At 58.1% G+C, this 10,588-nt stretch overlaps 1 protein-coding gene across 1 annotated transcript; it reads left to right on the forward strand.

Annotated features, from left to right (window-relative positions):
• Positions 1-8,151: 8,151 nt before the first annotated feature.
• Positions 8,152-10,177, forward strand: Zbp1 (Z-DNA binding protein 1). The gene is given in 4 exon segments (XM_010628788.2): positions 8,152-8,370; positions 8,372-8,452; positions 9,028-9,091; positions 9,755-10,177. Coding segments are annotated over 4 exon segments (630 nt in total). The 3' UTR covers positions 10,021-10,177.
• Positions 10,178-10,588: the final 411 nt, after the last annotated feature.

The raw sequence follows: 10,588 nt of genomic DNA on the forward strand, positions 1-10,588 counted from the left end.
AGGACTTTTTCTAAAAATAAAACAAAACGTTATAAAAGCTTCACGATCAAACAGTTTGGAATAAATGATGGGTGTCGATGTGGAGATAAATGTAACAAATAAACAGACATCCATGCTCGCAGGCCTGTGTGTGTGCCAGGGCCTGGTCCTGGTCCAGGAGGGAGAACGCCGTCACAAACACCTCTGGTGCCCACCCCGCCCTTGGCCTTTTGTTTCTGTCCACATCATTCCAACTTTCAGCAGAAGTGAGGCTTCCTCTGGCTTCCAGAACCTTCTCTGCCACCACGTGCGGTTGGCTGCGCTCAGTGCGAGTAGCTTTTGTCACCATGGCCAGATACCTGAGATAAATCAACTGGCTTCTGAGGTTTCAGTCCATGGTCAGCAGCTCCAGGGCGATAGGCCTGTGGCAAAGCAGAAGCATTCTAGCGACGGGATGTGGTGGGAAAACGCTGCTCACCACAAGGCGACCAGGAAGGAGAGAGAAAGGGAAAGAGTCTGAGAGGAAGGGACCAGAGACCAGACGCAGGCCCGAAGTCCCCCACCACCCACGGCCTTCAGCTAGGCCCCACCCTGTAAGTTTCCATCACTTCCCAATAACGCCATCAAATTATGACCTCATCAATGGATTAACCCCGTCACCTTCTATCTTAGTTACTTTTCCTGCTGCTGAAACAGAATATCCAAGACCCAAAGCCCCCAAAGGAGGACATTTGGGGAAGTTCCAGTCTATCGTCAGCTGGCTCCGAGGCAGGTGGCCCGGCAGACAGGCACTGCAGAGGAGAAAAGGTCCATGGCAGGCCGAAGACAGCCAAAGCAAGCAAGGGACAAGACGAGCCTCTTTCTGTCCCGTTTTGTGTATCCAGGCTCCCGGGATTGAGGCGTTGCCAAACCAATCAGTTCACAGACTTAGTCAGTACTCACCCTTAACCCTAGCACCCGTAATCCTAGTGCCCATAATCCCAGCACTGCACCAGGAATCAGTTACACACTCTAGACCCAGCCACCTCTGAAAAGCCCCACCTGTGACCGCATGAGGCTTCGGAGGGTCATCTAGACACAGAGAACCTCAGAACACATGTGCTTTGCGGGGAATATTTTAGATTTAAACCATAACACCAATATGTTCCAAATATCGATTTAATATGTAACCTATATACAGAGTTACTAGAGAGTGGCCACTCTCCTTACCAGTCAGCTTTCTGTGCGTCTGAGAACTCAGCCCATTTGGTGCTCCTGCGTGCACTTGGTTCCTGCGACCTTAGAAAGCAATGAGACCATGGGGACTGTTTCCACTCGGCCCCCGGGCCACGCCAGGCAGCGGTGTTCTGCAGAGGGAGCCCTGCTGCTTCTCTGTGCAGAGCTGCGATGGCGCCATCCTGGCTCGTGTCTGCAGCAACCATTGCTAAATGTTTGGGTCTGGAGTCGGGGATCCTGGCCTTCAGGCCCGTTTGCTACCTGCCAGCCCTGTGGTCCTGACAAGTTTGCTCAGCATTTTCTCTGTATTTGTGTTCTCATCTGCAAAATGCACTTGTCAGACTCATTACCTACTACCTAGGGCTGCTGTGAGAATTCAAGGAAACGGTCAAAGGAATGGAAGGAAATCAGACACAGAGTCAGTTCTAAGTGAATATAAGTTGCTGCCACTTGCGAGGTCTTTGAAGAAACAACTTTGGATTGAATTTCTAAGCAGGTATGTTAGTCAACTTTCCGTCACTGACAAAAATACCTGAAAAAAACAACTTAAACATCATGGCAGCAGGAGCACCTGGGGAGGAGGCTACTCCCAGGAAGCGGAGAGGGAGAGGGAAAGGGGCACAGGACCAGGCACGGTCTTCCCCCATCCACGCCCCATCTCCTACGGTTTCTGCCACTTTCCAAAGGCCCATTTAGTTAGGGGCCCATTGATGGGATCGGAACACACATGACCCAGGAAGTTTGCCAGGGCCCCACATCTGAACGTGGTACATTGGAGACCAAACCTTTAACCCATAGCCTTTAGGGTAGCATTCGAGACCCACACCCTAATGGTGGCATACCCTCTGTAAATGAAAAGCACCACAAATCAACATGGGAAAACATCCAGTTGTGCTGTCTCCCAACCCACACTCTCAGCACCCCAGTTCCCTCGGTCTTCCGTCTCGTGAGGTCAGGTCCCCATCTTTGATGTATGGCTGCCCACCCCCCCAGCCTCAGGCCACTGATGCCTCCAGAACCTTCCAAGATGTTTGAGCTCCAAAATATGAAGGGGAGCAAAACCCACTATGATATCAAAAATCAATAAATGTTTAATTAAACACCCAGAAGACCTGACATTACATCGAGTTCATTAATTGTTCTATTCAGTTGTCATAAAAATTTCATTACCCTTCAGTATATTTGAGGAGAACTTTGTAGGTGAAATCTTCTCATTTCCTAAGAATTCCCAAGAAAAACGCTTGGTGGGGAGATTGTGGCCAATTGTAATGAAATGACTTTCTTGTAGGCAAATAATTTGGAAAGCAAAATTATTCTAAAAAAATCTTTTAATTATAAAAATAAAAGTAAGACATGAATTCATTTCAGTGCAGTTGCTGGGCTGTGGCGGGGGGACTTCTGCGGAGATGCGGAGAAGAGAGAGGGGGTGAAGCCAGGCTCCTGGACACCGAGCACCCAAGTGGCCACCTCCACTTACCCTGCACACCCTCCTGCCAACTCTTCTCCCAGCAGCCGGGGCCACCAGCGGAAGAGGGACTTCCTGTACTTCCAGGGGGGCTGCTGGGCTTGGGCCTGTGGCACCTTGTTCATCCAGGGCTGGACAGGGGGGCCAGGGTCGGGCAAGGGGTACTTTCTCCTGCCCCGCGGGAGCCCCAGCGTGTGGCCTGATAGAAACACAGGGTCTGGGTCCAGAAGGCACACAGGACACCTCCGTTGCCACGGAGAGGGACGGCTGGGGATCACGCAGTGGTGCTCACTAAGACCTACGGGCTCTGTGGGATCTTCCAGGGCGTGACCTCCTCTAATCTTTGCAAAGGCCCCTAGAGGTAGAGCCAAGATGCTCCCACTTTCAAAAGGAGAAACTGAGGCTCAGGCAGAGCTAAGAAGTGAGGGTGTCAGGCGAGGAACACAGTGTACCCGACGTGGGGAACACAGTGGTGGACGCGTGGGGCCCACAGCAGAGGGCACAGCCAGGGCCTCTTCTTCTGGCCTGTGCGGGACAGCTCGCCACCCTGGCGGGAGCTCGGGCACCTGCGGGCCAGCCCCAGGGCTCCCCAACCACTTCTGGGGCGACGACCTTCGCCCTGAGAGGAGAAACCCACTCCACGCTCAGTGCCTCTCCCTCCTCCCACGGAGCACATTCACAGAAGAACAGTCTGAAAATAAAATCCCGGCTCCTGGTAGAGAGGAGACTTGGGTTTTGCCAACACATTGTGCAGTAAAAATATCTCTCTTTTAAATGAGAGAGAGAAGAACTGAAAGACTCAAGATCGGTAACATGTAATTATCATCTGGTTTGGGCGGAGAGTTCTAATAGTTTCCAGAAAAACACAAGCCATGAAAAGAGGAGAGTGCTTTCCAAAGCAAAAAGAGGCCCAGCTCGGCGGGCAGCGGCACCATCTTGAAGTCTGGGCTTCTGAGCCTTTCCAGGGCCCAGGGCCCAGGCTCGGCTCCCCGCCTCCCTCCCTCCCCCTGCAGCCTTCTGTGCCAGACCTGTGCCGCCCTCGAATTCAGCCCAACTGGGCAGTGCCCAGACCCTGCTGGCTACAGAGGCCCAGGGAGCAGGTGCACCCATGGGCAGAGCTGTTCCTGCTCCTTCCTCCGGGAAGAACCTCAAACTGCCAGGACAGCTGGATCTCTGCCAATACCCGTGGTCCCCAGTTTAGATGCAGTGGGACTCCAGCTTCAGCTGGGCACACAGCAGTGCAGAATACTGACTGACCGCTCTCCCAGTCTCTCGTGCCCGTAAGACCCACAGGAGTAAACTCTGAACAATGGGATACTGGTGGAAAGTATGTGCAACTTGCAAGATGTTCTTAAAAGAGAGGTACCTGCCCTTCCTCTCTTTATTTCTTCCTGCTGGAAGGAATGCAGATGCAGCGGTTGGAGCTCCAGCAGCCTTTCTAGAATTTAAGACACACTGAAGGATGGGGGCCACAAACGGCAGAGCAACGAGATAAAAGCACCCTGGGCACACAGTAAATCTGGCTGCAACCAGGCTGCAAACTGAAAACAGGAAGACACATCTGTGCCACACCAGTGTGACAATCCTTAGGGTCAAAATTAGCTGTAAAATGCCTTAACTCGAAAGGAAGAGTACAGGATGACCTATATCTTTAAAAGCGAGAGCCCCGTTCAGTGGGTGATACTCACGGCAGGTGTGTGAGAGGCAGTGACAGTGGGCTCCACCCATGTTCAATGTTTTTTCCATTTTCTTTCTCTCTTGTTCCTCCACTTGCTTTTGTCCAGGGCCTACAGTTAGGTGGGGGCCCCTTTTTTTTTTTTTTTTTTTTTTTTTTACTTCAGAAGATTTCGTGAGCTCACACAGAGCCCTTGATAGAACGCTTTTCTTCAAAGATTCTGTCCCTTTTACAGCTGAAGGCACTCAGGCTGGGGATCCCACCCACGCAGGGGAGGAGCGGGACCCACAGGGCACCGGCTGCCTCTGGCACAGTGGCCCCTGCTGCTGGCCTTCGAACGGGGGTACCACAACACGGGGACCACCCCGACACCGTCCCCATAGGCCCTGGCCGCTGGGGGCCCTGCTACCCCACTTGACACAGCTGATCTTTCTAGAAGCAAAGCTAGACCCGCCTGCCGGGCTCTAGGACCCGATTGGCCTCCACACCGGGGTGGGCGGGGGAAGGGGTTGGAGCCAGGGACCTGGGGGCCGGTCTGGGGAGGGGAGACACAGAGCAGAGCAGGGCGCTGCGTAAAGGGAGCCGGTCTTGGCTGGGGTGGGAGGCCGGGTCCCGCTAAATCCCAGGGTCCTGAGCCCTGCTGGCCGAGCCTGCTGGTGAGCGCGTGCCCCCTGGTGGCCAGCCTCGGCGCGGCGCCCCAGCCTCCTAGAAAGTCCGGGGATTTCCAGGCTGGGTTCTTGGCAAGGAGCAGCGCTGGGAACAGGGAACCTTGGCGCGGAGCTCTGGGGGTCGCGGTGCCCGAGGACCTATGAAAGCGACGGCCCTTGCCCGGAAGCATGCCTGTGCTTCCCGTCGGTGCTCCTGACTGGAAGGACGCTGCTCAGCTGCCTTCCCCTCTTTTGCCCCCGCCCCCACCTCGGGAAGCAGGTTCTTTCATTAACTTCACTTACCCGATCAAAAGCAGAGGTTCCGAGAACTTGCCCCAGGGCTCACAGCCTGGGTGGGCTGCAAGGCTGGGGACGTCACCCTCCCTCGGGGCGTCTTGGTGAAGTTGGTGCCAGAAAGCAGTTTTCCAACAGGAATATGAAATTACAAAGCACATCACCTGGTAGCTGTGCGCTCTGAGAACTGAGGGGATTTACCCGAGACTCCTGGATGTTACTGCTCAGACAAATGGCTTCAGAGACCTGAGCCTCTGTTTCCCCCGAGGAAAGAGGACAGTACTGCCCTGTGGAGGAGCCGGAGGAGGGAGATGCCACTGAAAAGCACATAGTAGGTGCTCAGTAAAAAGCGTCATCCCCTTGACGCACGCAGGCACCCAGCCGAGCACATGTCCTGGCCTTGGGGAGGGATCTGGGCGGGCAGCACTGGATGCTGGAAAGGCCCGGGAAGCCACCTCCCGCTCCGCCCTGGGGCTTCCAAAGCCATCTTGCTCACCAATTCTGCTTTCACTTCTGTTTCTCCTGAAAACTGTACACAAGTTTCATTTTCTTTTCCCAGGAAAGCTGAGGGGCCGGGTGGCTGAGTGTTTATTTCCTGGTTGTAAGCCGCTGATACCGGCCCTGCCGAGGAAGCTGGGGCTTCCTTCCTTGTGGGTTCAGGGGGGCTAGAGGTAGGAGGCTCAGGCCACACCCCAAGGCCGCAAAGCTGAGACCGGCGGCCACGCCCAGGACCTCTAGGCCCCTCCCCACTGCTGTCAGCATGGCCGAGGCCACCGCGTACCCCAGCACAGGAGGTAAGGGAGTCTTTCTGGTGAAGCTCGAGGGAGTCTCTGGGTGGGCTTCTTTTCCAGCTCTCTCCTCGGCTCAAATAACCGTGCCTCCTGCAGATCAGCAGTGATCAGCCGGCGGGGGCGGGCTGACCGCAGCCGGGGTGCTGGTGTCCCCATTTCACAGATGACAAAACCGAGGCCGGTGGGTGAAATGACTCAGGGTGACACCGCGGGGGAGCCTTCGTGCTGGGGGGCTGCACAGTCATTGTGGGAGTGCCGGTTGCTGCCCTGATAAGACGCCAGCCCGTGTGTCTTTCACCCTCATCACTTCCTGTGCTCTGTGAACATTTTACTCTGGAAGTCACAACCAAAGCAGGGCCACCCTGGAACTGGGCAAGGGCTCTCCTCCGGGGCCACTGGGTGGAGACTTTTGTGCTTCATTGCTTGTGTTCTGCTGTTTACCATTGCTTTTAATTCTCACCACAGCCCTTGAAATCATTGCTGTTACCCCACTGTACAGATGGGGAAACTGAGGCATGGGGCCTTGGCGCAGCTGGTAGTTGGCAGAGCTGGGGCTCAATCCAAGGAAACCAGCCACCAGAGACTGAAGAGGAGGAAGGACAGTGCCCAGCAAGGGGTGACTTCAGGCTGCAGCCCAGGAGCGCTGGCTGATGACAAGTTCTGTTTATCCTGGGGGCGAGGCTGGTCTAGCCTTACCCCTGGTTTCTCCGGCCGGCATGGCCTTGTTACCTGCTTGTCACCTGCACCAGACCCCTTGCCCTTCAGGCCACCTCTGCCCATGCCTGCCCTTTGGGGTGAGCGGAGGAGAGGAGCGAGGGAGCAGGCCCAGCGTGGGATGGGCTCCGCGTGAGTTCACACTTCCGGCAAGATGAGGCAAAGCCAGGGGCAGAGTCTGCTGGGCCAGTGGTGGGGTGGGCGCTCCCTGGCACAGCACAGAAGGAAGTGTCTGGACCACAAGGGCTGTGAACTTATTGCCCTCCGCTCAAGTGTCAGTGCTGCGAGACAGAAGCAAAGCCGCCAGCACTGATCAGAGAGGACCCAGAGGCAGAGGAGGGGTTGCTGCCCCGGAAGGGGCCTGGGAATTCCCAAGACGAACCCTACCCTGCACCGGCTGGGGGTTCGAGAGCAGAGGCTTCCTGTGACACACGAGGCTGCCAGTCCCCCAATGCTGCCTGCCTGAGCTGGGGTCTGCACTTTATCCCCTGCTGGCCGTTTTCCTCAGTGAGGCGATGGCACTGAGTTTTGAGAGCCTATCCCAAGGCAGAAGGGGCCATTTGGAAAGTTTCTCCTTGGGCCCCACTGGGTCCTGCTTTGGGCTCCCAACGCTTAGACCAGGAAGGAGGCGTCCGGGTCAACTGCACAACATCAGTCTGAGCAGAGAACAAATCCACTTACTCATTCACCCAGTCACTCGCGCCTGGTGTGTGCATGGCCTGAAGGTGTGAGAGCCAGGCGAACACAGCAGCCCCCCAAACCCCGCACAACCACATCCCACCCACCAGGCACCTGGAGACTGCTTCCCCAAGGAGGTGGCCCAGGAGCGAGCCAGGAACAGACCCTGGGCAGGTGGAGAGGGAAGTCTGCCCCGAGGCAGGCAGGGCTGGCCCTGGCGGGAGCTGGGGTGGTGTGGACGGGACTGGGTAGTTACAGAGGCCCCGCCGGGTTCTGATGGAGAGGGACTGAGGGGACCCAGCTGGAGCTGGCGGGCCACCTGGAGACCATTGCTGTTATGCGGAAAGGGGAAGTGGGGGCTTGGGAGAAGTCCAGGAACGGCACTCCCAGGACTCCGTGTCTGGGCATTGGAACGCCTGCCAGGTTTCTGGCTTGGATGGACAGTGACACAGCCGATGTGGACGGTGGCCCAGGAGGAGGATGGCAAGGGTGTCAGAGAGCCCCGCAGCAGGGAGCAGGGAGCCCCGCTGGGCCTTTCTTCCTCCCTCTGCCCCCCGCTCTGAGCACCTCCTGGCGCTGAGCCTTCCACAGTGAAGGTTCCCAGGTCCCACGGCTAGGGCGGTTCTGACGGCCCATGTGCTTGTCTGTCCCGACAGAGGCTGTCCTCGCTGCGACCCTCGGATATCTCTGTCCATGTCGTCTGCTTGGGACCTCTCTCGGGGAGGCCTCTGCTGCCTTCTGCCTCGGGGCTCAGTCCCTCTCTCAACAGAAGATCCTGCAGGTGCCGAGGAAGGCGGGCTCCCCGTGCACACCCTGCTGCCCATGAGGGAATGCCGGGTGCCCAAGCAGGAGCTCTACCGAGCCCTCTACCGAATGCAGCGGGACTCCAAAGTGTGTCTTGCGGCCCCTGCAACCTGACGCTTGGGCAGGTGTGATCTGGGTGACCTGGTTCCCGCACAGCCGCTCCAGCACAGCAGCGGTTAGCCGCCACAGGGTAAGGGGTCTCCGGGAGCCACCTCGGCCATGGAGACGCCCAGATTCGGGCCTGGGCTCCACCAGCTGGGGAAGGATGATGTCCTTGATTCTCTGGGTGGTGGCGATAACAGGAGGGCCACCTCGTGGAGGACACAGAGAGGATTCGTGGGTCGTGGTGCCAGCACATAGTAAGTGCAACAGTGACGGAGGAAGGGTGACCAGGACAGCAGCAACGTGGCAGGGCGCGCTCGGTGATGCCGCTCCCCCCTCTCCGGTTTTAGAGCCTTTAGACGAAAACGCACTCATCTTAACCAAACACGCTGGGTGCAGCACCCTGCGCTCCCCCTGCCCTCACATAAGTAAACATTACCCTTCCCTCTTTTATAGTGGAAAGGAAATAGTCTCAGAGGAATTAACAGACAGGAAGTCACCTGCCTGGGGGGCGAGGTGGACCCTAAGCCACTTTGTTGCTCAGTGTGGGATCCGGGCGGAAATGCTCTGTCCCCACCACACACACCTGTGAGGTCCCCACCTCGCCTGGCCGTGGCCAGGTGAATTTCCTGTCCCCACACCAATCCCTCTTCCTTCCTCCAGCCCCGAGCCCCCAGCAAGACACGGTTACAAATGCAGAGTCCTGGCCTGCAGCTCAGCAACCTCCGTAAGCACCGCCATCTGCCCCCTCCTTGCTTCCTCCCCGAGGGGACATGAAATTCAGGGAGCTCAGGCCCGGAGAAGGCTGAAGCTTCGCCTCTGCAGCAGATGAGGCCGAAGGCTGGGAAGCCATTTCCCTGCAGCAGTGTAGGGGCCTCTTCCAGCTACGAGAGTGGGCAGCTCCCTGCGATTGCCCATCCCGCTGTTGCTCTCACCGCTGGACCCTCCCAGTGTGAGCCGCCCGCACCGCTGGCTGCTCTGGGCAACAGCAACCTCTCGGGCCCCAGCTCAGCGGGTTCTGTGTGAGATAGAGACCAGGATGAGACAGAAATGTGCTCCTGGGAGGGGCTTCACGAGGACTTCACCACAGCACACGGGGAATGGTGCGCTGAGACTGACCCCAGAGGGGACGCCCTGTGAGGAGGCTGCGGGCGGGGCGGGCTGAGGGGTGCAGAGGGACTGCGGGACACGCCTGGGATAGAACCGGAATGGCTGCCCCTGGAGCTAAGGTCTCCCGCAGGAGCCCAGCCAGAAGGAGGGTGCCTGGGCAGCCACAGAATAAAAGTGACCTTCAGGGAGTGCCAGTCACCTTCCGCCCCATCTCCCCGGTGTTTCTCCGGCTGTCCCTCAGCCTCGGCCCCTGCTGCTGACACAGATGCTTCCTTTGAAGCCCAAATGCCCGAGCCGGGTCCTCACCCCGAGGCGGACACAGTCCAGAGAATTCGCATCAAATCCTGCTACCTTGAGGATGCCACCGTCGGCCACAGTACCAAAATGACCGTCGTCTCAGAAGGCCCTGGCTGGGGTGGGGCTGTGGGGCTCGGACACGACAGCAGGAGGGACCCTAGGGGGGAGCAGGAGGACACAGGTAAGCGTGGGGGCCCCATCCGTTCCACGCTCACCCCAGGCAGCGCTCTGTTGGGGCCACACCCCTGAGGCACAGGCCCTGACCCGAGCCAGACATCCGCGCTGACGGAGGGAGCGGTGCTGGGAGAAGCACTGGCTCGGCTCCGGGACTGCAGCCTTCTTGGGCCGGGCCGGACACAGTGAGGCCGATGCCAAGCCCAGGCCTCTCCTGTGGCCGCCACACTCAGCAGCCAGCTGCCCCCCCAGGTCGCCTGCAGACCCAGGTCCTCCACTGGTGCTCAGCTGTGCCCCAGCTCCGGCCCCGCTCTGGGGTCGCACTTGGCGCAGCCCGAGGTGGGAAGGGAGGGTGGAGAGCCGGCCTGTGCCCAAACTGGCCCACTGTGCTGCGTCTGAGGTCTGTGCTAGGCCGCAAGTGGGCGGGGCAGACTCTCCTGTGGCCGCCACACTCAGCAGCCAGCTGTCCCCCCAGGTCGCCTGCAGACCCAGGTCTTCCACTGGTGCCCAAACTGGCCCACTGTGCTGCGTCTGAGGTCTGTGCTAGGCCGCAAGTGGGCGGGGCAGCCTGGGCCTGGTGCCGCAGGAAGAGGCGGGCACGGGGCACCCTCGCGTCCCCAGGGCTCTCAGTCGGGGGGGGGGG

Source organism: Fukomys damarensis, unplaced genomic scaffold (assembly GCF_012274545.1).
Source record: "Fukomys damarensis isolate Sample0158 unplaced genomic scaffold, DMR_v1.0_HiC HiC_scaffold_22, whole genome shotgun sequence".
Taxonomy (NCBI): Eukaryota; Metazoa; Chordata; class Mammalia; order Rodentia; family Bathyergidae; genus Fukomys; species Fukomys damarensis.